At 45.4% G+C, this 25,997-nt stretch overlaps 9 protein-coding genes across 9 annotated transcripts; 3 read left to right on the top strand and 6 right to left on the bottom strand.

Annotated features, from left to right (window-relative positions):
* Positions 1-24: 24 nt before the first annotated feature.
* Positions 25-2,821, top strand: TRUGW13939_10595 (uncharacterized protein; the record flags this gene model as incomplete). The annotated part of the gene is made up of 8 exons (XM_035493706.1): positions 25-405; positions 462-525; positions 578-880; positions 938-1,060; positions 1,136-1,318; positions 1,957-2,107; positions 2,279-2,584; positions 2,677-2,821. Coding segments are annotated over 8 exons (1,656 nt in total), but the record flags the coding sequence as incomplete, so codon positions are not given.
* A 784-nt stretch (positions 2,822-3,605) lies between these two features.
* Positions 3,606-4,759, top strand: TRUGW13939_10594 (uncharacterized protein; the record flags this gene model as incomplete). Its single annotated transcript, XM_035493705.1, has 5 exons — positions 3,606-3,672; positions 3,735-3,948; positions 4,006-4,036; positions 4,125-4,402; positions 4,465-4,759. The coding sequence occupies 5 exons, from the start codon at positions 3,606-3,608 to the stop codon at positions 4,757-4,759; spliced, it is 885 nt and encodes a 294-aa protein (XP_035349598.1).
* An 853-nt stretch (positions 4,760-5,612) lies between these two features.
* TRUGW13939_10593 (uncharacterized protein) lies at positions 5,613-6,603 on the bottom strand (the record flags this gene model as incomplete). The annotated part of the gene is made up of 4 exons (XM_035493704.1): positions 5,613-5,843; positions 5,909-6,044; positions 6,130-6,490; positions 6,552-6,603. The coding sequence occupies 4 exons, from the start codon at positions 6,601-6,603 to the stop codon at positions 5,613-5,615; spliced, it is 780 nt and encodes a 259-aa protein (XP_035349597.1).
* Positions 6,604-7,081: 478 nt separating this feature from the next.
* Positions 7,082-12,884, bottom strand: TRUGW13939_10592 (uncharacterized protein; the record flags this gene model as incomplete). Its single annotated transcript, XM_035493703.1, has 14 exons — positions 7,082-7,709; positions 7,769-7,809; positions 7,865-7,988; positions 8,048-8,600; positions 9,707-10,098; positions 10,160-10,316; positions 10,370-10,449; positions 10,502-10,620; positions 10,671-10,775; positions 10,826-11,565; positions 11,614-12,301; positions 12,356-12,526; positions 12,583-12,745; positions 12,817-12,884. The coding sequence occupies 14 exons, from the start codon at positions 12,882-12,884 to the stop codon at positions 7,082-7,084; spliced, it is 4,029 nt and encodes a 1,342-aa protein (XP_035349596.1).
* Positions 12,885-13,992: 1,108 nt separating this feature from the next.
* TRUGW13939_10591 (uncharacterized protein) lies at positions 13,993-14,665 on the bottom strand (the record flags this gene model as incomplete). The annotated part of the gene is made up of 2 exons (XM_035493702.1): positions 13,993-14,420; positions 14,473-14,665. 2 exons carry the CDS (start codon positions 14,663-14,665, stop codon positions 13,993-13,995), a joined length of 621 nt encoding a protein of 206 aa, XP_035349595.1.
* An 882-nt stretch (positions 14,666-15,547) lies between these two features.
* Positions 15,548-18,436, bottom strand: TRUGW13939_10590 (uncharacterized protein; the record flags this gene model as incomplete). The annotated part of the gene is made up of 1 exon (XM_035493701.1): positions 15,548-18,436. The coding sequence occupies one exon, from the start codon at positions 18,434-18,436 to the stop codon at positions 15,548-15,550; it is 2,889 nt and encodes a 962-aa protein (XP_035349594.1).
* Positions 18,437-19,772: 1,336 nt separating this feature from the next.
* TRUGW13939_10589 (uncharacterized protein) lies at positions 19,773-21,121 on the top strand (the record flags this gene model as incomplete). The annotated part of the gene is made up of 4 exons (XM_035493700.1): positions 19,773-19,952; positions 20,022-20,156; positions 20,214-20,608; positions 20,686-21,121. 4 exons carry the CDS (start codon positions 19,773-19,775, stop codon positions 21,119-21,121), a joined length of 1,146 nt encoding a protein of 381 aa, XP_035349593.1.
* A 164-nt stretch (positions 21,122-21,285) lies between these two features.
* On the bottom strand, positions 21,286-22,155 carry TRUGW13939_10588 (uncharacterized protein; the record flags this gene model as incomplete). The annotated part of the gene is made up of 1 exon (XM_035493699.1): positions 21,286-22,155. The coding sequence occupies one exon, from the start codon at positions 22,153-22,155 to the stop codon at positions 21,286-21,288; it is 870 nt and encodes a 289-aa protein (XP_035349592.1).
* A 1,157-nt stretch (positions 22,156-23,312) lies between these two features.
* TRUGW13939_10587 (uncharacterized protein) lies at positions 23,313-25,905 on the bottom strand (the record flags this gene model as incomplete). The annotated part of the gene is made up of 4 exons (XM_035493698.1): positions 23,313-24,859; positions 24,908-25,031; positions 25,083-25,166; positions 25,219-25,905. Coding segments are annotated over 4 exons (2,442 nt in total), but the record flags the coding sequence as incomplete, so codon positions are not given.
* Positions 25,906-25,997: the final 92 nt, after the last annotated feature.

The raw sequence follows: 25,997 nt of genomic DNA, 5'->3' as shown, positions 1-25,997 counted from the left end.
CTGCAGTCGAGTCAGTCATTTGAGATGGCCGTGCAATTCGAGCATTTTAATGTCCCCGGAGCACAAGTTGTGCACAGTAATTCTTTTCCCTATGGTCTTCAAGTAAAGATTGAGGAAGGGAAACCACACACTCCTTCTCTTGAAGCTTCAGTGAAGGCAGTCAAGGCACTGTCCGAATCAGGCCGTTTTTCCGAACTTCTCCAGAAGCATGGAGCTGTTGTGCTCAAAGGAATCGGACACCCATCCGCCGACTCTTATGCAAAAGTTATCAACGCATTAGAGACAGCTCGTGGATCCAGGCCATTTATTCAGATTGGACTTGCTGGAAAGAGAAATATCGTTGCAGAAAATATTTGGACAGCCAATGAAGGTCCTCAAGACCGTCGCTTTTACCAGCATAATGAGGTGAGGAGGCCAGTAATATCTTCAGGAAAAGAGTCCTTACATATTGCATATTATAGTATTCGAGATATACAAGATTTCCTGCCAACATCCACTTTTATTGTGAGAAGAAAGCTCTTGAGGGTATGTCATAGTACACTCTGAAATTGTCAATTTATCCTGATTTGTTGGACAGGAGGCGAAACGCCCATCGCGCATAGTGCATTAGTGTACGAGAAGCTCGAAAATTCCATCCCTGAACTTGTGCAGGAAATCCAAAAAAGAGGACTGGCAATGAAAATGCTCTTCCGTGCACCGGGCAAAGAAGGCACAGGGAACGAGTTCAACTGGGCCGGTGAATTCAGCTTCGGACAGGAATTTCTCCCTACTGATGATCAAGCTACCAAGAAGGCGAAGGTGGAGAAGCAAGTACGGAAGTTGACTGATGACTTCCACTGGACAGAGGACGATAGCATTGAGATCACACAGCATATCCCAGGTATGCTCCTTCTTTTCATAGTCGGTTCATCTATATCGTTGGTTCACACAGCAATAGGAATTCGACGGGCACCTGCAAGTGGTCACCCAGTATGGTTCAATGGATTGGTTGGGCGATTTGGCATCACCCGTGATATCGGAGCTCTAGATCCCCCCTATATTGGACGTGACGGTATGACCTGTGAGTCGCAGTATTGCTCCAGAAGATGTGATTTCTTCTTTTTTCTGCATTGTCTGACAAAAGACCGTCTCCTAGACTTACCATGTGAATATGGTGATGGAACACCCATTCCTCACGAACACCTAGAAAAACTCGAGGAGATTATTGATAAGCTAGAAATCAACCTGAGCCTCGACGAAGGCGATATTTTGCTGGTCGACAACTTCCAGGTGTCTCATGGTCGCAAGCCATGGAAAGGCGAGAGGCGGATTCTAGTTAGTATGTGGGATGGCGCTGAACCGATCCAAGCGTTCTGATGGAGTCTTGAATTATCTCACCGGGAAACAAAAACAAATAAATTGCTCTGATATCAATTGGTATCCTTCCATATACAGAGTAGTATAGAAAGCAAAAAGTCCTGCTGCGAGATTAGTTATAGAGTTTACCCCCTGTAAATCACGCCATTTGAACCCGCGATGACCATTTTCTTATTCTTTTTCAACTCCACATTTAACGTCAGCATCGAAATTTTCTGCATGAAAATAAATCTCATTACCTCATCAAAATAAGAGTGGTTATGCGTATCAAGGTTTAAAGCCACTTGTGATCGTGCCTAGCATGCAGCCATGTGTGGACGCATGGAGTTTTAGCTCTGAATAATATCGTGAATATATTGATACGCGCGGAGTAATCCCGGGAAGTGACAGACGGAGTGGACCATGGCCCTGGCCGCGACAATAGCTTCATCAAGAGGAGATTGTTGGCGGGGTTGCCGATTTATTGACTCATATAAAAACGAGGGAAAACTCAGGATTTCGCTATAGACTTCCATAGATAAAGAAAGACGGTTGAGCACGGTCGTCAACAAGATACCCGCTTTTCCAATGGGACCTCTTTAGTTCTTTCTCATATTAAAGACCTCACCACCACCGCTAAAGAAGGACAGATTGGCGCTCCGTCCAATACCGCGGATAAACAGGTCTTCCACACCGATGCAGGTGACATAATCTCCCTTATTTGTCTTCAGCCTGCTGCGGAGGGAGGAGAGAGCAAGATTGCTAGTAGCTGGTTCGTGTATAATGTATTGGCCAGGGAGAGACCGGATTTGATTCATACTCTCTCAAAATTGGCCCGTTGACGGGTAAGTGTTATTCCTCATATACAAGATTATTTACATGAGACTTGAAATTGTGGGAAATAGACGTCGAACGATGTCTAGTGCTAACTATTATATTTTAGGTTCAACGACCCCCAAAAACCGTACACGAAGAGACCTATCCTCTATCATCAACCGGCAACAGACTCGGCGCCAGAGCGCGTCCTAATCCAATATGCTCGTCGATATTTCACAGGTTTCCTTGCGCAGCCTCGCTCGAAGAATATTCCACCCATAACAGAGGCACAAGCTGAGGCATTGGATGCCCTGCATTTCCTCGCAGAGAAGCACAGTGCTACTTTAAACTTTCAAAAAGGCGATGTTCAATATATAAACAATTTATCAATTTTGCACGCTAGAAATGGTTTCCGTGATGAGAAAGGAAAGGAGTAAGTATTCACTCTGTAGGGGCTGAGCGTTGTGACGAGGACACGCTTGTCATTCAGTTTACGTGGCTCTCGCTGATTATGATGTTTTACAGACGCCATTTATTGAGACTCTGGCTTCGTGACCCCGAATATGCGTGGGAAACTCCCGAACCACTGCGCCCACGTTGGAATAATGTGTACGAAAATGTGAATGTGGAGGAGCAGGTGTTCCCTGTCGAACCGAGAATCCGCAAGACAGTGGGTTCATAAGTTATTCCTGCATTTCTTTGGGTGCCCAATACGAAGGAACAGAACAATGTAGAGTATCTATGTTTTTTAGTTGAGCTAGTCATACGAAAATCGATTGTCAAGATGCATTTGCGTTCACCATTCATTGAAACTACGAGGATCACTGTTGCTGAATAAGTGTTGTAGACCAACTTGACTGGTTATATTCCGTCTTTTTTTCCAAATCTTTCTTGCAGCAGTACAATATCAGGATCATTACAGAATTCATTGACTCTGTGAATAAATAATGACCCTGAGATTTTAGACGTGCGTGGGACAATTCCTGATACTGTGTTTTCTTAAAGCTCCATCTCTTCATTTCTAACCAGCGTATGTAAAAGTAATCGAAATATTGCATTTTAATTAGCGTTCTTCAGTATAAAATTCAGAAGAAATTAATTTCTTGTTTCTTTTGTTTGTAGCTAGTTAAAGAATCTTGGAATATATAGTTTTCAGTCTTTACTTAGTTTTGATATCCTTGATACTATGTATCAAGCTGCTAACATTATCATAGAATAATCAGACCCCAAAACTTTAAATGTTCTGTCTGTAATGATTGGCCACAGTTAATTCTATTACGTACATATACATGCAGATCAATTGATAGGAACAACTTTCTAATAGGCCCTACTATCTTAGTTGATCTGCAACCCCCGCACTTCCCCGCGTGTATATAAAGCCCCCTGCACTATACAGAAGTTCACATATTACCCCATATAATCTAATCCAAATCGATCTCCTTATATTGTATAAAATGACAGGTAAAGTAGGTGAATTCTCACTCACGAACAAAGTCGCTGTTGTGACTGGAGGCGGATCGGGTAAGACATCAATCGATCACCCTAACGAAACATGCTGAATAAATCAGCTAAATGAAATTTAGGAATCAATCTTGAATATGCCCGACGCATTCATGCACAGGGCTGTCACGTCATCATTGGAGACGTCCGGCTTGTTGAGGAGTCGAAGTCTTGGTTACAGTCTGTAAAGGACGAACCCACGAAAGCACTGTACCAAAAGACAGATGTCATTAATTGGGACGACCTGAAAGCTTTGATAAATCGAGCTCATCAAGAATTTGGAAAGAGCCCTGACCTGTAAGCCCTGCAAAGTCTAAAGCCATTTTTGTCAGCGTCCTAAGTCATGAACGTCAGCTATGTCGCTGGTGCGGGAGTATTCGAACCGGTAAGCAGAAAACGAGGTTTCCTTTCTTCTTTTTTTTCCAAGGAAAAGAAAAAAAAAACTACCATTTAGCCGGCTGATCCCATTTTAGAGCTTCTCCAATTTTTGGGAGGACCCCGAATCGGATTTCTACCGAGAATTAGCGATAAATACCGCGCATCCGATTAAATTAACCCGCATGGCAATCCAAGAGCTTCTCCCAAACCGTAAGAAAGGCGTCGTGGTAATCGTCGGCTCCGTTGCTGGTCAGGTTTATGACTTGTCGGGTCCAATATACGTTGCCTCCAAGCACGCAGTCTCTGGGTTCACGAGGAGTTTGACTTTGTTGGATGAGAAATACGGCATAAAGGTTGTTTCACTTGCTCCTGGGTATGTCATCTCCAAGAAAAAAAAAAAAAAAAAAAAAAGAACGCGACTGAAAAAGCGAACAGGCCAGTGAAATCGCGGCTTTTTACCGACAGGCCAGAATTCATGAAGATGCACGGAATCACCGATGAGATTTCAATGACGCCTGGCGAGATGGCCGACGAAATGGTGAATCTGACTACATCAGCGCAGTATGGTGGCGGCACAGTGCTAGAAGTCATGAAAGGAATGCCGCCACGAAACGTCCCAGGGTTCAACGCCGATCCTCCGGCTGGAATGCACACTGAGCATGTTGTAACGAATGCAGTGAAGAAGGTGTTTGATCTACTGGACAAGGAAAGGGATGGTGGATCAGAATAGTCTTCATCTTGGTAATGGCTAATATGTATTTCCAAGCAGCACATCATTTTCATGAAATAGTGGGAGCCAGGCAAAATTTTTGTTCTAAGAAATGAAAGTATTAAACAGAAATCATATATACGCTATTAATTCAAGTACAGAGCTTGGGTGTTTAGTAATGACTCTGAAATCTAGTCCCTGACAAAAGCCACCCACCATTTTGAAGCCTTTGAAAGACACTATCCGAGTCATCCTGTAAAGCTATTTCTTGCAGCTTCTGAACATTTTCAGTACCGTAGCTAGCTAGAGGATCTTGATCGGGCGCAGAGTAGTTCGAGTACTTGAATGGTATGTATGTCCTATTCTTATTTGCCGTATCCTCTGCTGCATCAACACTTACGTACACATTTGTGCACACGGGCTTCATCTTCCGCCTTTTCCAGTCTGCAAGTACTAGGAACACTAATCGTGAGCATGGGTATTAGCAGCAGGAGCAATGGAAAGCAAACAAATTGTCAACTCACATTGGCGCCCCTGTGCCTTTAGACCTAGAGGATATGATAGTGCTTTTTTTTGTTCCAGCCGTTAGAGCATCAATTGAAGCAATTATATGAGCGCACTCAAGTGGATTTTGGATAAAAGCACAATATTGATTCAGTAGGTACAGTTTGCATGGGTTGATATAAAAGCTACAGGTTGGTTATAGTTAGGGTTAGGGCAAGGTTCAATTGATACCGTCAGAGAACCTATTCAAGTATCAACAACACAATAGTCTTATCTTGAGATATTCCTCAAATATTATCAATGGGCCGTGTACCCCCTAATAAAAGAAATACTATATCAGCAAGAAACATCAATAGTTCCAAACGCAAACTCACCCATCCATTACGAGAGCGGAACCAGTCATAAAGCTACTAGCCGGGGAAACCAGAAAGACGATACCATCAGCAACTTCCTCGGGAGTTGCAACCCTCTTCATCGGCGTTGCCGCAATCTGTTCATCCATGTAGCCCATATCCAAGGCAAGCTTGAGAATGGGCGTACTAACAAAGCCTGGGCAGATAGCGTTGATACGAATGCCTTTGGAGGCAACCGTGTTGGCGTCCTAGGTTTTGTTTATGAGTATAACTAGGAGGGCAAAAATAAAAATAAAATAAAAGGGAAGCCTACCGTTTTTGTCAAGCCCACGATGCCGTGCTTACAAGCTGAATAGGCTGTCGGTGGAGTCTCACTCCAAATACCGTTTATTCCCAACATCGATGAGACGTTCACAATCGCTCCACGATATTGACGAGTCGAAACAGGCCTAGTAAATCGTATAAGTCACGTCAAACCCATAAATAAAATAACAAGGTGAATATGTAAAAAGAAAAAGAAAACAGGGGGGATACTCCTGAAGCAGCATCTGCGTGATTTCGGCTCTCTGACACAACCAGACTCCACTCAAGTTGATATCAATCGTTTTCTTCCAATCTTCAAAAGACACATCCGAAGCAAGGCCCAATGGACCATTTATACCAGCATTGTTGACCGCAAAATCAATTCGGCCAAAGGCAGCAGTAGCGGTCTCAATGGAAGCTTTAACCGAGTCTTCATTGGCAACATCTACTTGGATGGCTATCGCATTGACATCTTTGTTGATGGATTTTAACTGGTCGGCTGTTTCCTGTGCAGTTTGCTCGTTGATGTCCCCAAGGGCGATTTGCGAGACTCCGTTCTTAACGAAAGCATGTGCCACGGCCCGGCCGATACCTAAAGCTATTTATTAGATGTCCTTATCTTCATTATTCACGTCGGAAGTAAGTTGCATTACCTGACCCGGCGCCGGTAATATAAGCGCTGCCCTGGAGGGTAAATGACGACATTTTTTGCTTTTTCTCAATGGTTAGTCGACTGGCAGGGATGTTCACTGTTGAATGGTAACCCAGACTGCCCCAAAGAGGGGCAATTCCCGCCCCATACGACGTAACCAGGCGTCCTGGTGCGTGACGCTACTTTGCAGCGCCCTAGCTCCCACATGGCGATTATCTACCACTATCCCCAACTTTCCAATTGTCAAATCGATACCCAGTTATACGAGCGCCGGGTGTTATACTGAGAAACACACAATGATATTTCGAAGAAATGACGTAAAAATAAGCTTAAAGAGAACCTTATTCTTTGTGTACCCCACACGTATTGCTTATTGCCACATGTAATTAAAGAAGCTTCCAGGGTTTCGGCTATTGCCAAATTAGCAGTTGACAACATTGAAAGAGTATTATATTTTATTATGTACGGAGAGAGGTATAAACATTATTCCTTTGTATGGCCGACTGAGCCTCAGGCTATTATTAAATAAGACTACCTCTCTTCGTTTCCTTCTGCAACAGAACTGGAATTTTCACTTTCTTTATCGGTCCGTTCCTTCTTCCATTTTCGATGACGACGTTTTCGATGAGTCCTTTCCCCATCTTCCATGGTAATAGAAAGACCTGCATCTCGTTTAAGTCTTTCGACAACCGGGCCCATTGGATAGGCGCTCTCCTGGCTGCTATGGTCTACACACGGGGAAACTTTCAAAGGCAGTAACCAATCCAACAAAGTATATCCCATGGCCTGCTGCAGATTATTGGTAGGATCACCCAAGTCAAAAGGGTTTTCCCCCGGTTGAGTAGTCAAGATTGCAAAAGTGCGCGAATTTTTGGCGGCCTCGTTTATGCTTGGTTTTGTAGGAGGATTGTTGGCCTGTGCTGAGGAAGGGTCGATGGGTTGAAGTGGATATGTGACGGTGCGGAAAGTTTGGGCCCATTGGCTTTTATCGGTATTATCAGGTCCAAAAATGCGTTGCAGTTGATGCGGTGGAATATATATGGCCAGATTCCAGATTTTAGTATATCGGTTGATATTCTCGATTGTGGTCACGTTGATTGATGCTAGCTGAAGAGACGTGCCGCTCATTCCTCCGGAAAAGAGAAAGAACAACGCGGACCTGAATGAATGTTAATATAATAATCGGACTAATAGTTCTGTTGACCGAGTAATGCTTACAAGCCTAGGGCTACGGCCCAGTGAGGGTTGACACTACCAGTCTAAATCCACACGTTATTAAAAGAAGATGAACGCAGAAGGCCAACATAAACTTACATCTGAATGAATCTCGGAAACAAAGATGGCAGACACGATCAGAGTAAAGCAGGTGAATAATGCGGTGTAGAATATGAACTGGAGAAAGAACTTGTAAGAGCTCTCCGAAACAACTCCACCAACCCTAAAAAAAAAAATCAGCCATAATCTCCCTCACTATATTAAGAAGGGAGGGATAAGTACCAAGGACAGAAATGATCTAACTTTCGTACACAGCGGTCAACATCTCTATTATGATGCGACCGATCAGTCTTGAACTGGCAACACTTAGAGCAGTATGCCGGTCGCCCATCGTCCTGACAGATGAAAGCATCCTTCGTCCAGAAACTTTCTTGGGCAAAGTCTGTAAGCGGGAACGCGACTCCGCCTGCCTGATTCTCGATATCCACGGCCTCGGTCGTCGATGGTATTCTTTTTTCTCGATTCCCGTGTCCACCTCCCCGCGATCTTGAACCTTTTCGACGTCTTCTCGAAGGCCTGGGTCCGTATTCCGATGCAGACCCATTCCATGAAGCCCCCCGCGGGAGGAAGTCCGGTGTAAATATAACAACATAGTATAGTCGTAGATACGTAGCAATGACAGGGAACAACAACATATAAAAGACCACGATAATAGCCACGCCGGCGCCTAAACGAGGTTTCCGCTCATAATGCGATTTAGGATTGATCAGATAGTCAACTAAAATGTGTTCGGGGTTAGAAAGAAGATCATCTCTAGATCGGTGGCTATTGCTTACTACATAGCGGTTTCGTCACAGCATAGCTTGTGTAGCCGATGATCCCCAAAAGCACCAAAGGAATGATGCGCGAAACGTATTTATTGGCATCTCTCTCATCGCATAATACCGGCGGATGATTACGGCGAGCTTGGTTTCGAGCAGACATCTTCGTCAACGCGAGATGACCGCAGGCTCGGCTGGCGGGCTGCGGTGATCGGAGATGACGGAAGGCTCGAGATTCGGACAGAGAGCATTACTGAAGCCCGTATCAAGTCATATCTGTATTGGCGCTGGTTAAACTGGGTGGGAGATGGCCAACGGTGTCTCAGCCCAGCGGCGACAGTGTCGAGGACATCGAATCGACCTCGTCGCGTTCATCCTCAGCTGGAAATGGGATCACGTGATGATAAGATAGTTGCTGCACATCCTTTGCCGCAAACGAACTAGCGGTAACACTATATCAACTACGGCCGTATCATCGATACGATACGAGACAGACATCCAAGCTGCTATACTCTTTTCAACCTCCAAGACAACCTCGACTACTTCACTTGCCTTATAAGTCGAAACACCCATTGAGGAATTTAGTGAGCCTAAAATTAGAACAATCTGCTGATGACATTATCTCAACGTGCTTTATTGATGCCTCACGCCACTTAATCTAGACACCTGGGTAAAAAATGCCGGATACCGTCAAGTTATCAACTGATGTATGTATGGAGTAAAGTTGGCAATTGAGATAACCCTAGTCCTTAATACTCGGTCAGATTAAAATCTCAATTTTTTATCCTCTGTTTGATTGAACTAGAAAATAGTAAGGGATCAAAGCCAAAGGAAAACCTTTGCTGTAATTGAGAGCCGGTTACCCATCAAAGATACTGATATAGATACAAAAGTGTGATTATGTCTCAAAGCGGGTGAAAATATGAAAAGTATTGGACGATATTTGAAAATCGAGAAAGAAAGAAAAAAGAAAATGGCCATGCCGATGGTGAGCAGCTTTGCCATGATAATCCGACTAGGTTCCGGCAGACGAGACTCCTGTTAATAGTAAAGCCAGATCGAAGAACTCACTCATCGTTGTTCAACTAGTTCTTCTTTCTTCCTCCGATTCCTAACCGACCAAGGTTGCCCAGGCCAGATTTGCCCTTGTTTCCAGATGTTGGGGTCGATCGGCCGTCTCGTGATGCGCCGCCATCTGATCCACGGCCAGATATACCCAGCCCTGTATTACCAAAACCGCCCCTGGGGACGTCAGGAAGTGTCTTATCCCTTCCTCCCTGCTGGTCTATTGCCGATGCTGCATTAACTGCGCCCGCCATTAAAGGTTGTTTCAAGCCATTTCCTCCCAAATCACGCTCAAATTGACGCTGTAAATTGCGTTGCGAGCGTTTGGATTTTTCTTGGACATTCTTGAATTTGTCGAGAAGCTCCACCCACCGGATGGATTCCTCACGACTCTTCAAGCGGCTACCTCCAGGGCGATCGTAGGAGTTTCCACTAGTAGAGGCTGATCTGTACAGCAATGACTTCGTTAGCTACTCAACAAGTAAAGGATTTCCACGAGTATACGTACGGGCGCGGGCTGTGTAGCAGGCCAATATTGCTCACGCTGTTGAGACGATTTTTCAAAGCAGCAAATGCTGAGCTCTGCGGTAGAAGCATGAGTACACCGTACAAACATTTATACAAGAACGGATATCTCTCGGGCTCTAGGAGCTGAAGTCGAAGATCTGCAAGGGCAAGTAAGCACATAATAGCCGAATCCCACTAAACGAGGACTGACATGTAAAAACTGGAGACTCCAGCAACTGTACTAGCTTGTCGATTTGAATCAACATGTTTACCGTCATTTCAAGTTCCGCGCTAGTTGCGAAATCGTTAGCTAGTGTATCTCACACTGAACGGGTGTACTTACAAGATCTGTAGCAAATTATAGGCCTGTTCATAAGCTTGCGCAAGTAGGCAAAGAGAGAATGTCGACACTGCATTGTGGCACCATGATCGGAAGAGCGCAACGAACAAGACTTGTCCTTCCTAGAAATTGAATCAGCATATTTGACTATATTTTATATTAAAAAACATACTCTGGAGTCCAAGCTTCGCAGTCTTTTCCTGAGGTCGGCAAGCTCCGGTGCTGTTATCAAATTATTATTAAGATTTTGCACCATTATACTGGCAAACTCAATGTCCTGCATTACATTAGAAACGTCACCCGGTTTTTATTTCGCAGTATACTCACTTCTTCCTTTTCAAGGCAGTCTGCCAAGGTTCGATAAATACGCTCAGGACTGAGGTTCATGCAAAGTTGGCGGATTATTAGATTTCCGCGGACTTCTAGCAGCTTTCTATCTGTGGAGAAGAGCTGAAGAAGGTTAACCATGAAGGACGTGAAATAGCCGTCCTCGCTATTTCGAGAAATTTGAGAAAGAAGTTGAAGATCCTTGGTAACGACAACCTCCGCGGGATCCGACAACGTTTTCAGCAAAGCCGGAAAAGTGCCATCGTTGAAAGCTAGAACCTTGCGAGGTGCTTTGCGATGGAGCATGATCAGCCATGAAAGGGCGGCGACTCTAGTGCCTTCATTCTCGTTCAGAAACTGTAAAGTCAAAGAACTAACAGCGGCTGCATAGTCCAAGTCAGACGGAGGATTAGAAGATGGGCCAGAGCTGAAGGAATGTTCGAGTGGCGGTCTTATGCTCTGCGTCGATGCTCTTCTGTCTTCCTCCTCCTTGGCGGCACTTGGGCCTGACTTCGATGCAACTGGCTGACTCGTTTCAGGAATGTCTTCTGAAAGAGAGACAATATATTCCATGAGAGATGTGTTGACTCTCGTTGCTGCCTGACGTACTTGGTCAGAGCCGCTCGCTATCGCTGGAAGAACCTGTATCAAAAGAGCTGGAACAAATTGCAGAATATCTCCGGGGCTGATTTCGAAGAAGTTATCGATCCACCGCAAGGCAATTAGTTGCATCTCCTCCTCTGAGTACTATTAGTCAAAAATTCCCATGCTGTTGTGGAAATACTTACCGTAGGTAGTATCTACAAAGCCTACTAATATCCCCAGTATCTTCGGATAATCTACGTAGGCATCTTGTCCCGGTACCCAATCTCCATCGAGAGCAATGCTATTTTCATCATCTTCAGAATCACCAGAAACTGAATCTGCCACAGCATTGTCGCTTCCTTTGACTTCTTCGCTGTTACCGGTAGCAATACTCGCGTTTTCGCTAGCAGCAACCGCGGTGTTTTCATCCTTGCTCTTTCTACTCTCTGCGATACCTTTCTTAATGCGTGCGATTCTCTTGATTTCTGATAGAAACCGCTCAAGGAGGCCTTGGGTCGCAACATTCACGTCCTTGTTAGGGTCTCCTAGGAATTTGATCAAGCCTCCGAGAAACGCTGGCAGATGGCATACTAGCTCAAGATCAGGTATAGTGTCGAGCAAAGTCAACCACGATACAAGAAACGTTCGAGTGAAGGGGTTGAGGACGTGTATGCGTTCTTGCAATAGTGGGATGAACTTTTGAAGCGAGAATGCCGTCGGAAGCTCTATGGAAATCTCATCTTCTGGCGTCTTTCCAGAATCCAATAAATCCTTTTCCTCTAGTTGCAAGACGGAAACGTACGAAGAAGCCGATTCAGCGACAATATCTTTGACGAGACGATCGAGGAGTTCTGCACCGTTTTTGACAGACAGTTCAGAATCAGATGCAAGCTAGAGCATGTCAGCGTGAAACAGCAACATGTTCCAATAAGTGGGCGAACGGACCTTGCATAGCGCATCGAAGATGTCATTGAAGAACGGCAATATCTCCCCCTTGGCGACCTTGGCAATATTGTACATACTCTCACAGGCATAGTACCTGACTCGAGCATCCTGATCGGTAAAGCAAGCCAGAACCGGAGGAACGATTTCCTGGAGATACGGAGCTACTCCTTCCTGAGAACAAATGAGCTTTGTAAGATCTTCGACATTTGAGCTATTGCCCGACTCACCGATCCCAGAGCAATCGAAGCCGCGGCAAGCCCGATGAGTCCTCCATTTCGTGCATGGGGTTGGTGCACCGCATAAGCATAATCGTGACAAAGTTGGTCGACGATCTTCTGGATCCTGTCATGTTCGCCTCGTATTGTAGCGTCGCGTACGATCTTTTCGAGCCTATCGCAGTGATTTTCTCTCGCGTAAGTATTTTATCTCAATATACCTGGTAAAAAGAAATAGGTACATACTCTAGAGCACCTTGTTTTCGCTTATCGTAAAGCTTGTCGTTCAACAGGCGCTGAACGGACTGGTCCATTTTGAACCTTCGAGGAGGGTCCGTCAGCAGCTAATCGAGGCATCCGTCATCACAGCTGATCCCTGATGAGTGAAAATGCTTCCCGAAAGCTGTTTTAGGCCGCGATGTTCCTGGGACTCCCTGTATGTAAACACAGGCGAATGGTCGTAACGTGCAACGGTATGTAAACGGACGGTGACACATGCGCGCGGGGAACAGAGTTGTCCAGCAGTGACGTTGACTGCCTTGTTGACTGCCTTACCCGCTGCCGCATTTGGGTCTAACCCGTTCAAGGTTAGTATAAATATGCCACCGTAACCCTAAGAACTGATTTTGTCGTACTTCTAAGTGCCCATTTAGTCTGACAGAATCTAATTCGAAATATGTAGCCATCATTTCGGCTGCCGTGGTTGTGGTGCCGTGCTTTTTGTGTGGATAGAAAAGTGCTATTGTGAGTACTGCAGGCTCCAGACTAAAAGAAGCTATGTAGAGTGGGAAGAGGATATTGAATTGTCTGTAGGTGATCTTATGTATTTTAATGACCCGCGTTCAAATGTTGTCTTTTAGAGTTCAAATTTTGGGAACAAGGTCTTGTTATCATATACTCTAGTGGTTTAATTTGGATATGGCTGGGATAAGAGATTTTAATATTTTGATTGACCCTTGGTCAATGAATGGTAGTAGTGATTTCCATATTGTCTAGTATGTGTTTGATCTATCAATTGATGTGTGATGGATATGCTCTAAGAGATAGCAGTGGTTTTAAACTATTGATCAATAATCAATTAGTATTATTTACTCTAATAACCAACTATCATTATTCTAGGGTATCAGTTAAGAACCCAAATTAATAATATCTATGAGAACTGTTATACAATAGTCTTTGGTTAATTATAAACAGCCCTGAGTTTTGATAATATTATTCTAGTGTGATAATGTTTAACTGTTATCCATTTTCTGCTCTACATGGTCTGGAACCACTAAATGTTGATGCGCATGCATGCTGTGGCCAGGAATCGCGTCTGGCTCCATGATAATAGAGAGTGATCAAACTGATTGACTTGGCTCTAATCCCTTGAAGCTATCCAAGCACTATAGACCCGAAGACAGCAGGAAAAGAGGAGAAATTTCAATCCAGATCACCTGTTTTGAACCAATTCGCAGCTACCACTGGTCCCAGGTTCGTATCGGCGATAAACTGTTGAAGAGGAAAATTGATACGATTGAGCGGGCTAGTCGGTGTAGTAGCAACGTACGGAGCATATTTTGGAGGAATTGAGAAATGTGGAGGTTGGTGGAATGCCAAAAGTGTGTAGTTGTGGGTTTCACCTACGGGAGGTTCGGGGGCGATGAAAGTGGCGACTGTGGTGGTGAGCGCATCCGTATTATGGGCAGCTAGATTGGCAACCATCGTGTGCAAACCAACATAGGTAGGAGAAGTAGTGTTGATGTCGGGGTCAACCATCATGAAAACGAACAGGTCCTGGTCGTGTCCCTGGCCGTGCCCCTGACCGTGCGATAATGGTTTTACATCCGCTTCTGGCGCATCCGCGGTGTCTATCACGCAAATGAGTGCTTGTTTTGAATTGAAAAAGGGAAATTAGCGTACCGGCTGTTTCAAGGAACCCTCCAGGTCGCACATTGACTACGTACGGCGGCGAACTTGTCGGAAACTTCACATGAAGGGTCTGCCGTGGAGCACCTAGAACCTGCAATTCCGGTGGTAGAGTATTGCCACCGGCGTGACCAGCCCAGCCCAGTCCAACCTCCATAAAGCTCAAGAGAGCCACGACGCCTCTCATTTTCGACGCAAGGGGCGAGTACGATCTGGTATAGAAATGGTTTCACCAGCTGTGCCCAGGGGACCTCTGTGTTAAGACAGGGCGGGAGAAGCTCGTGGTCGAAAGGTTAGGAGGATTTCAAATTGAGACTAAGCCGAAAAAGGGAGGAGCACGAAAACGCCCATGGATGTTGCTCTCATTTTAACGGACTGTTGATTGCTAGTTACGTGTCTCTAAAGAAGCTAATGAGGGTGAGTTCGGTTAGAGCGGGAGTACAAAAGAACCCAGCAGCACTAAATCCACTAATATAATAGCGGGAGCGGGACAATTTTCCTTTTGTACTAAAATTGCCTAGCAATCTAGTAAATAACGCACGTAATTACTTGATACCGGGTCTGAATTTATCCCACTAATCATGGATATGTAGAAAATATGGACAGCAGTAGGCTATATACGGTGTTACTTATGTTTTGTAGTGTCTCGTTGATGTATCAAACAACATCCGAATCAAGCCAATAGAATCGTACCCCTAGTCCAACGTTGGTGGCGTTTAATCCTAGCTGGCATTTGGCCAATAGTTATTAAGTTACCACGTGTGAACCTTCCCTTCAGCTCGTGTTCTCGTGTTCTTGCTCATCTAGAAGCTAGACCCCAAGGCAGATAAGCCTTCGTATACCACGAGGGAGAGGAATTTGACTAAATGACTAGAAAACATTCGATATCTATGAAATAACTAGGAGTTAATAAAAAACAGGTGCTACATTATTGGCCTTATCTCAAAACAATAAAAGTGCTATAAACACAACATTTGAAAACCTGCCCACCCTTGTCCCGACAATTACGGAGCACTTTTAGGCTGAAAACAATATATATTCCTCTTCCTACTGGAACGTGTACTGTAAATTAGATTCCACGTGCGGCAAGCACTTTCGATAAGCGTTGTTCGAAGCCCTCCACATATTGCGCATTCAGCATATCGGCGTGGTCTCCTTCGCATTCAATCACCTCGATCGGTTCACGAGAGAAGTCCTGCCACGCACCCAGATGCTCTGAAACCCACTTATCCTTGTTTAGACAGACGGATTTGAGCGGGATACAGTAGAAGGCGTCCATTTTGCGCACGGTTCCCTCGGGCTGGTATACTTTACCCATCTTGCCAAAATTGTCCGTTACATGCACGATAGCCATCAATTGCGCTGTTGTGAGCTTGAGTTTGGCAAGCTGTTCGGGGAAGGAGACTTCTAGGAGTCGGTTAATCACTTCGACTTGAGAGAGGCCTTTGAATTCCACTTCGTATTTGGGGATGTCATCTTGCGCAATCAGTTCGAGGAAATAGGTGACTCGAATAGCAGCAGCCGTCCAGTCAAGTGGCCCTACTAGTGGGATTATGTGAGGCGGAGAATCCAACGCAGCGCAAAAGGCTACTTCGTCTCCATTGGCCTCAAGTCTTTTCGCTAGCTCGAACGCGACGGTTGTGCCCAGCGAATACCCCGTCAGGGCATAAGGCCCCTTTGGCTGGGTGCGCTTAACATGTTGAAAGTAGGTGTCAGCCATTTCGGGGATGCTGTCAAACAGTTTCTCATTGTTGCCCAGTCCACGCGCCGTGAGAGCATATAGCGGACGATCAACGATAGTACGGGCCAAAGGTAAAAAAGCAAGAACGTTTCCGGATGCAGGATGAACGAGCCAAAGAGGCAGTTTGCTTCCTCGCGCTTGCAGCTGAGCCACGGGGTTGTATTCGTGGGAATTGGCATTGTCGATCGCTGTTGCAATATTGCGGATTACCGGACTGTTCAGGAAAGTGATTATTGATACCCCGACATCGAGAGAGATGTGTTTGCGGAGCAGATGCTCGAACCGGAATAATGTAAGCGAGGTAACTCCTAATTCGAAAATCGTTCGATCAACAGAGATCAAGTTCGCCGGCATCTCCAGCATGTCGCCCAGCGCTTCGACCACTTTCTTTTCAGTGTCATTCGATGGGGCGACGTAGCTAGCATGCACGTATGTCTGTATTGGGATCCTTGAGCGAATCCGGACATCGTCGAAGACCCCTTGATCGAATTGCTTCTTCAACCGCGTTCGTGACAGCTTTCCTAGCGAGGATTTTTCCAACCGCGAGAGCGGCAGGGGAATGAGCCATTCTGGACGCATGCCAGGTATGACAGCGGCAGCTCGTGCAATCGATTCGGCAATCTCGTCGCGTCTTTTTGGGACCTCGAATGTGACTTGGGGACTATAGACAACGCAATATCCTTCGGTATCGCTTCCCTTGGGTCGGTGCGAGAAAGCTGCGAAATATGATGAGACAACACCGGCGAGGTTAGCCGTCTCCAATGCAGCTTCAATATCCTGAGGTGCACGGTTAACGCCGTTGATGATAAGAATCTCTTTGCTTCGGCCAGCAATATTAAGGGCTCCAGTACGGTCAATGTATCCGCGGTCCCCAGTCATGAACCAGCCGTCAGGCGTGAACGATTTTTTAGTTGCTTCTAGGTCGCGATAGTAATTTTTAAATATGGCATCGCCGGACAACTGAAGCTCTCCGAGCACATAGGGCCCTGTTTCCTTTCCGTCCCCAAAGACACGCACTTTTGCTGCTATAGTGGGCTTTCCAATCGATGCAAACTCATGGTCTTCGCCATCCTCATATTTAGCATCAAAGAGGCCGTAGGAGAGTCCTGCACTAGATTCTGTCAATCCATATGCAACGTACAGAGCGAACTTTGTAACACCGAGCTTTTCCAAAGTGGCACATAGCGCTTTGCCAGTCTCGACTAAATTCGCTTCGCCTCCGGAGACGACGGTCTTCAGGCACGAGAGATCGAGACCCGTGATACTCGATGCCTCAGATTCCAAGATCGCTAGCCGTTTAGTGAGCAAGGCAAGGAAGAAGTTCGGAGCAAACGTATTCGTGATGCGATGGTTATGGATCACTTTCAAAAATAGGACGGGTTCTGATATAACATCGTGAGCCCGCAATTGAACTTGGTCTACTTTGTTGTACATAGCCAAGAGGTGGATCTCAACCAGGTTAGCCACATGGTCCAGCCCAATCCAATTAAGGAAGCTCGCATTTTCCGAAACATTAAGGGCCTTGGATTTACCACGCAAGGATGCGACTAGCTGCGGAACAGTCAACTCCACAGCTTTGGCATTTCCGGTGGACCCTGATGTCAACATCAAAACAGCAGGCTCCTCTCCACGAGGAGGCTGTGATCCATATTTCCCATTATCAAGCTCATCATTAAAGACATTGCTAGACTGTGAGAGTAACTGCTCGATGGTAACCGTGAACGGCTGGCTTCCGAGTTCCGGGTAGCGTTTGATTAGGCGATCAGTACTCAACACCACTGGCGTCTCCAACAAGGTCGTTAAGTGCTGGATATGCTGCTCTTGTTGGGCAGCATTAGCCGACAGTGGAGGAGAAATTGCAGGCAATAAACCAGCAGATACAACTGCCCAAAACCAGGCAATACTATCGATATGATTATCGAAATGCAAAAGAACGACTTTCCGCTTCACCGCTAAAAGGTCTGCGGGGAACTGAGCTTTCAGATAATGCAACAAGATGCTGGCTTTCCTCTTTGCCTCTAATAACAGCTCTTTGTATGTCCATCGCACAGGAAGCGTTCCATCTGTCTCCGGCTTGTATAGCCAAAGGCCTGGTTCTTTTCCGACTCCATCTTTAAAGAGTGCCGCGTTTTCTAGAATCCCTATAAGATCCTGAGGATCCAGCAAACCGTTCCCTTGGGTGTTTTTAACGTGAAGTTCCACTGCTGCGGGTGCCATGAGAGGGGCCGTGTAAGGATGCGAAATCCTTGCAGATTATATCACAATAATGACTGGGTATATTATTTTGTGCGTTGAAGAATGCAGGGGATACATATGTAGGGTCGCAATTTGGCACTAGCCTTGTCTTTATACTACGTATTATAACCAATACAAGTGCAGTCTTTCTTCGTCAATAATAACTACACGAGTAAGTAGCAGTCGTTTTGGGTATGCTATGTGCCTTTGATTGGTCTAGCTTGGTAATTTAGTAGTATTGTTACACTGGTAACCGTTCACCGACTGTCGATCGAAATGAAGTACGTACGTCTAAATGGCTTCAAGTCCACCAGCTACCTACTAACAATCATTATTATTGGACACGCATTGAAGTCAAAAAATAGCATGTTCTTAAATTCCCTTGTTATACCTATGCAATATTGACTAGTTCTGTGTGTAATATTTAGTATTATGTAGATCTGCAGGTCACACATCGTACTGGTGAACGAATGCGGATCTTCGCTCCGCTTGAATCGTAAAGCTCTGATAGGCAGTCTGTGCACAGGTAACACCAGTTCGTGGATTTGGGGGCTTTTCATACCTCTGCTTTCAAAGCGAAAAATCAAATATATTAGTCAGATCTAAATATACTGGAAAGATACTCAATTGTAGGTAGAGCCGACTGTACGTAGCTTTGAAGAGATATTACATAGATGCCACGTCACATGTATATTTAGGCTGCGTACCGAGCCTAAAAGTAGCCGGGTGTTATGGATCAAAAGAAATACTCCGTTCACTCAAGTATATAAGTTGCTTTATTAAGACCGAAGCTAGTGGCTAAAGCTTGATACCACCTAACAACCCAGTTATAGGCTGTTTATCCGACCGTAGCGTGTGAGCAGTGGGGGCCGAATGTAACCTTTTAGCGCTTATTAGCTATTCCAGATAGAGAGAAGATTGGCGATGTGGCCGAATTCTTGCACCACCACCTTTGCGCCCTCTTCGATATAGTACATACTGGGGGCGGGCATGTCACCCTATGGGCATTCACGCTTTTGCTTACATGCACCAGCAACTTCGACCTTCAGCAGCCTCTGGCGTTCTAGCGTCCAGTTAATTAATTTACAATGTAAATTACTCCGTACTTCGCACTGAATACGAAACACGAACACGCCACAGATGTGGACTGTCGCAGATGAATTTTAGCCCCTTCTTAACCTCATCCTTCAGGTCATCGTCTATTCGGACCCTGATCTTAACCGTGAACTTTGAAGGTGTCGCCTGCCTTCGTCGAATTTGTCTTTACAAGAACACCACAGGGTATTCGAATTAGCAGGATACTGGGTGCGGAGGAAACATGCCTACGTTAACGCCGGCGCAACTGGCGGCATGGGACGAGACACTTCAGCCCGCCATTTACGGCGTTTGCATCACGTTTTTTGTGTTGGGTAATATTTCGGTGCCGATGAGAATATGGTCGCAATTGCGGACACATCGAAAAGCAATGGGGGAAGACTATTGCTTGATCGCGGCATTGGTATGGAAAGCCACTGTGCAAGAAGTCATTGATCTTGAAAATAGCTAATTGGAAGGACACAATTCGCAGATTTCTGCAGATGTTGTCACATTGTCCACCTTGCTCGCAGCAAGAAACGGGTTCGGGCAGCACATCTGGAGAGTAGAAGCCACTGCTATTGCGGCCGGGGACAAAACATTGAGCAATCTGCAGTCTATCTTCACTGTAAGCGATACATTCTGCAATTTGTCACAGTTAATTGACAGTCTACCTTTTCAATAGGGCATATGGTTGACTTCGGTTTTCAACGGACCCTGTTTGATTTCCATCAAACTTGGTCTTCTCTTCTATTACCGGCGCCTATTCTATACCAGTCAGAAATGGCTCGCCATTTGCTGGTGGGCTAATTTGATCTATGCTGTTGCTTGGGCACTCGGTTCAACTCTCTTCTTCATTTTACAGTGCTCTCCTGTACCCTACTACTGGGAACGATTGAACCCAACGTTACATATTACCGGGAAATGTTCGAGTGCTACCCATACTGTCGCCATCCCCCTTATTCTCTCTACTGTTTCGGATGTTGCAATTCTAATTTTACCAATATTCGTGGTCGCTGGATTGCGCTTAACAGCTCAGACGAAGCTTGGGCTTGTGGCACTGTTCGGATTTGGTTTTATGTAAGCTCGAGGGATTCCTTTCTTTCTCTCTCTTCATCTTAGACATATAGTGCTAATCATGTCTCATAAAACTACAGAGCTGTCGGATGCGGTATTGCACGCCTGATCGTGCTGGAAGTCGACACCGAAACCACCACGGATCCTACCTACGGTACCGTTGCATTTGAGATCCTTAATGTGGTTGAGCTCCACCTGGCCATTATCTGTGCCTGTATCGTGCCAATCTTTTCCATTATACGCCGCCTAATCAACGGCGATAGTCCTAAGACTACAATGAGTCCCGGCACGCAACGCCTGACCAAGCAAGGCTACGGTTTCTATCGCACAGGTGAACCGGCGAGAAGTCAAGGAAGCGAATACTTACATCTCAGTGAATTCCCCGAAACCCAATCCGGGACTGTGACCTCAGCAACCAAGAACTTTTCAAGATCCTTTTCTAGTGCTGGCAATGGTGATGTACCTTTAAATGGGGTTATCCAAGTAAAGACTGAGTTACATTTCAGCAGCGAATAACTGGGATACCCGGAGTTTGGTGGAAGTCAACTTCGACGAATTTATTAATAATATTTCATGTCACGACCTTATTGAGACTGTTTATCTGTCATGGGAGCACTTGGAGCGATGTCTGTATATCAATTGATATTTTATGTACAAAATATTAGAGTTGAATTTCGGGTTTACTTTCGAGTTGCAGACCACCAGATCATGCACATTTCTGGTTCTGCCCATGGTGCATTCCTAGTTTGTTCCATCTCTTCTCCCCAATAAGTGCCTGCGTCGACCGTCCATTGAGTGCCGGTGGCTTCGCCCACATCAAGCCAGAAGCCTCTAATGGTCTGTTCGTTATGCCGATAATTCCGGTACTTCTCCCCATCCTTTCGCATCCCAGTCATCGGATAACGTCCGCCTAGATGGCTTCCTAGCTGTCGACCTGTAATCATCACGCCTGCCTTATCCTCACACATAGCCACCATTCTCTTTGCAACAAGGACCTGTTCCTCATAGTCCCACATGTGGAAAAGAGACGATGCAAAAATGGCTTGTAATTTATTTTTCAATCCTTGCGCTAATGCTCCCTTCTCGTACGTTGTTTCTTCGGGCTGGGCCAGATCGCCGACAAAAAACTTCGCTCCTAGTTTCCCTTCACCATCCAGAAATAAGCGATACCCAAGATCAATAAAGACCTGCTCTAAATCGCATCCATACAATTGCGAGTGCGGGATTCCTTGGTTGGCAAGATATCGAATCTCCTGACCAAAGCAACACCCGGCATCTAAAAATCCGGCATCGGGAGAGGATTTGAGTAAGTTGAGGATGCGTGAGTAAAAAGGCATTTTTGAGAGATTGAAGGATAGAAATCGCATCTGGCCAATGCAGGAGTAATGGTAGACGGAGAATGCTTCATCGCGGAGAGTGACAACATGTTGGAGGACTTCGTCTGGTTTGATGTTGCTGTATGATTCGAGGAGTGATTGGGCTTCTGGGTTGACTTTGTCCTTCTTTTCGTCAAAGTTCTTCGTTGCTTCGTTCCCTGACTGCGCTGCCATGATGACAATTAGTTTTAAACGTTTATTTTAGTTGGACTACCTTATTATCTACGGAGAAGTTTGTAATGAGTGAAATAAGTTATCGACGTCCGACTTGGTTTATGTAAACCCCTCACTACCCCTCCCAGGTTGGTGAAGCTAGCGTAATGGAAGCGAGCTGCTTTGTTTCTACAGTCCAATAATATAGCCAGACCCGTCAGTATAGTCACTATAGTGGCAACTGGAAATATGGTAGCCAATCCGGTTTTACTTTTGGCACCGTTGTTGGCCCGTATCAAAAAAAAAAACATGCAATACAAAAACAAGCAATACTAGCGCCTACGAAAGTACGGTGGAACCCTTAACGGCAGTCTCCGGTTCGTCGGCGACTCCTTAAGTAATGTTGTACTTGTTAAGTGCATTCAGGATGCACATATATGTCGATCGTAGAGGGTCTAAGTCCCCACCATCTATATTTGTCCGGGTCCAAAATAATAGTTGATCCTACTACCGAACGCTGGCCCCCAAAATAGTGAGGAGAGTTATGACCTAAAAAGTTAAAAAAACTACCCAACGCCAGTCTAGAAAAAAGATCTTCGGGATAATTAGTGAAAACTTAAGTGATGAGCTTAGCTTTTTTAACTTTATTAGCGTCTTATGAAGTGTCCTCATAATCCTGCTACTCGATATACCGTAGTATGATCGACACCGCCCTTTCTACCCCTTTCTAAATAAATCGCTCAGCAGGCAACAAGACATCTGATTCTAAAGAAATTGAATTAATCTATATAGTAATGAGCATATATACAATTCGAGTACCATTTGACGTCATCGATGCATTCGCTTGAAAGCCGGTACTTCGTCTCGAGTAGTTGGTTTTCAATATCAATTCATTAATGTCTTTCCTCAACAATCTTCAAATGAGGCCCCAGTATACATAAATATGGATAGAATATAGTTAATAGACTGGAATAATGCCCTTTCAATCCAACCTTCTCAGCAACTAATAGGCGTAGGCGATTGTTAGCGAAGGTAAGATTGCACTTAAAATAGTCTGCAAGACTGCATTAGAAAGCCGGTCAAGTATCTTCAAGAAGGCGCTGGAAATAGAATTGCATATAGCAGCGAGAGCGATATATAATATGAGTGATTGTGAAACGTGTCACAACGATCGATGATCAACTGCTGATAAACTGAAAGACGGCAGAGACATCCTTCTCTGTAGTCTCCTGCCTCAGAAGCAAGTCTTGAATTTTGTTCAAGTGTCCTTTTTCGCCGTCATTAACAAAATGATTCCAAGTGCTGGTGTCACCATAAAGTATGGCGGGTGCTTTGATATGTTGAGTTCCGTCTGGCTTGCACCTTTTGCACTTAAAGGTGTCGTGAGTATCACTGCGAGTGTCGGGCTTGAACTGAAAGAGTTCTCGAAGAGAATCCAAGGAGAAGTGGCGTTCAACGTCCTCTGCAGAGTCAACGACACAAGAAGACAGCGACTGTTTGTGGGATTGACGTTGGAAGATCTTCTCTTCGATCGATCCGGTTGCAATAAACCTGTAAACAAAACAATCCTTCTTCTGACCGTCACGCCAAACACGAGCTAGGGCCTGTTGATCGGCTGCGGGATTCCAATCAGGATCAAAAAGAACCAATCTATTTGCTCCAATCAAGTTGATACCACAGCCGCCAGCCTTGCTACTTAGCAAAAAGACAAACTCTTCACCGTTCGGGTCATTAAATCTATCTACCAACTTTTGTCGCTTATTGACGTTCATCGTCCCGTCCAATCGTAAAGAACCATAGCCTCGAGCTCGGCATAGTTTATCGAATAAATCAAGCGTCTGTGTGTAATTACTGATCAGGACAATTTTGTCGTTTGTGTCTTGCCGTATCCGTGCCAACATACGGTCAAGGACCATCATCTTCCCAGAGTACCAAGTCTTGATATCTCTGTCGCGCCCTCGAGCTTCTGGAGGTACATAATCTTCAGGGAGGAACTGTTCGCTACCGGGCAAGTCTTGGGACAGATTCAACAGATCTGGGTGATTGCAGAGCTTTTTCAAAAGCCCGATAGCCTTGAGCGGTTGGCTTCCTTTGCCTCTGAGAAGGCTGCGAATATCGGGACTTTGCAAGAAATGATTATACAAACTCAACTGAAACTCGCTCAAGTTGCAAAACACGACGTGTTCGTACTTCATCGGCAAGTATTTCGAGAGAATGTCGTTCGTGCGCCGGATAATGAACTTGTTCACAATCGCAGATAACTCTGCCAAGCGTTCATCGCCTTTCTTTCGGGCTTCGTCTGTGGCTGCGGCATCTCTGCCCCTCAAAATTGGAATTTCAAATTTCTTCCTAAATTCGTTCTGTGTTCCAAGCAAGTTTGGATTCGCAAAATGAACCAAAGCAAAATACTCCGAGAGATCGTTTTGAATTGGTGTACCAGACAAAATGACACGGCGAGTGACATTTAGGTTGTTCAGTTCCTTCCAGGTAAGGCTTTCTTTATTCTTCAAACGATGGCCCTCATCACATAGCAGCAGGCCTATAGGTGTGTCTTTAAGATCTTCAACGTTCAATCGGAGAGTCTCATAAGACACGATGAGGACAGGGCGTACGACTGCGCGACCGGAGGCGATAGCCCATTGCTTGAGTTGGCTAGATAGTTCAGCTTTGGAAGCCTTACCATCAATCACAAAAGGCGTAATGGCATCAGGCCCCAGCCATTTCACTATATTCTAGTTAGTGAAAAGGTCAGGAAAGGGGAGGGATATCCAACCTAGTTCATTAGCCCAGTTACGGACTAGAGTCGACGGGCAAGCAATTATGCATTTCTGCACTGTAGTTTTGCCAGCTTCGGGTGACTGTTTCAGTAGAGTCCACATCAAAGCGATGCATTGTAACTAGTTGTCGTTAGTAACAGTCTACTAGACCCTCCAAGGTGTGAAAAGTACCGTTTTCCCCAGACCCATTTCATCCGCCATAATACTTCCATTCGCGTTTTCATCAATCATGCCGGTTGCACAGCGATAAAGGAACTTCAAAGCGTTAGCATGCGGCTTTATATGGCAGTCAGGTAGGACAACATACCTTGACACCCTCTATCTGATGCGGTCGCAAAATCTTCGCCAGCTTGGGGTCGATGACCACCGGGACCTTGGGGCGATCTTCAACGACTTTCTTAAGACCGAGGATATCCGCTAGACTTTTATGCACTAAAGGCTCATCCAACTTGGGTGGCACCTCTTCGGGGTTCTCGGCTTCTTCTTTCTTTTTGGCCGGCTTGTCATCAACAGTAGGGTCATACAACACTATTGCAAATTCTCCGCTCGGGTCATGGAGAGGCTTGACGACGAAGGTAGCCCCCCTTCTCATTCCAAGTGTTGGCGCTGGTCGAGCAGCATCATAACCACCGGCAGCCTTATTGATCAAGGGTACGGAGAATCGCTGTTTGAACGTTGAATCCTTATCCTTGACCTTGAAGACACCGAATTTGTTGACATCGCGATTCGCTAGTGCAAGTCTGTCCTCGTTGGTCCACGGCTTGTTGACATCATCTTCTGCGGCCCCGTCGGCACCGGTATAATCGACCTTACGTCGCTTTCTGCTGGGTCGGTCCGATGTGATTGTTGCCGTTGCTGTTCCAGGGCACTTGAAAGGCTTGGATAGGCGATCGGCAGACTGCTGCGAGGGGCCATGAAATCGTGCGGCCTTTTGTGTAATTTGCCCACCTTGGAGCGTCGTCGGTCGTGGGCGCTGCCTATGGTTTATCAGCCACTATTGTCAATAACAAGACTTCAAAACATACATCTAGAAAGTCGGAAAGTAAATAATAAACCAACTCAAACCAACAAAATTCCAAATTCCGA

The sequence above is a fragment of the Talaromyces rugulosus genome, chromosome VI (genome assembly GCF_013368755.1).
Source record: "Talaromyces rugulosus chromosome VI, complete sequence".
NCBI classification, from domain to species: Eukaryota; Fungi; Ascomycota; class Eurotiomycetes; order Eurotiales; family Trichocomaceae; genus Talaromyces; species Talaromyces rugulosus.
Note: the sequence above shows the minus strand (reverse complement) of the source record. Positions and strands in the feature narration are given on the sequence as shown.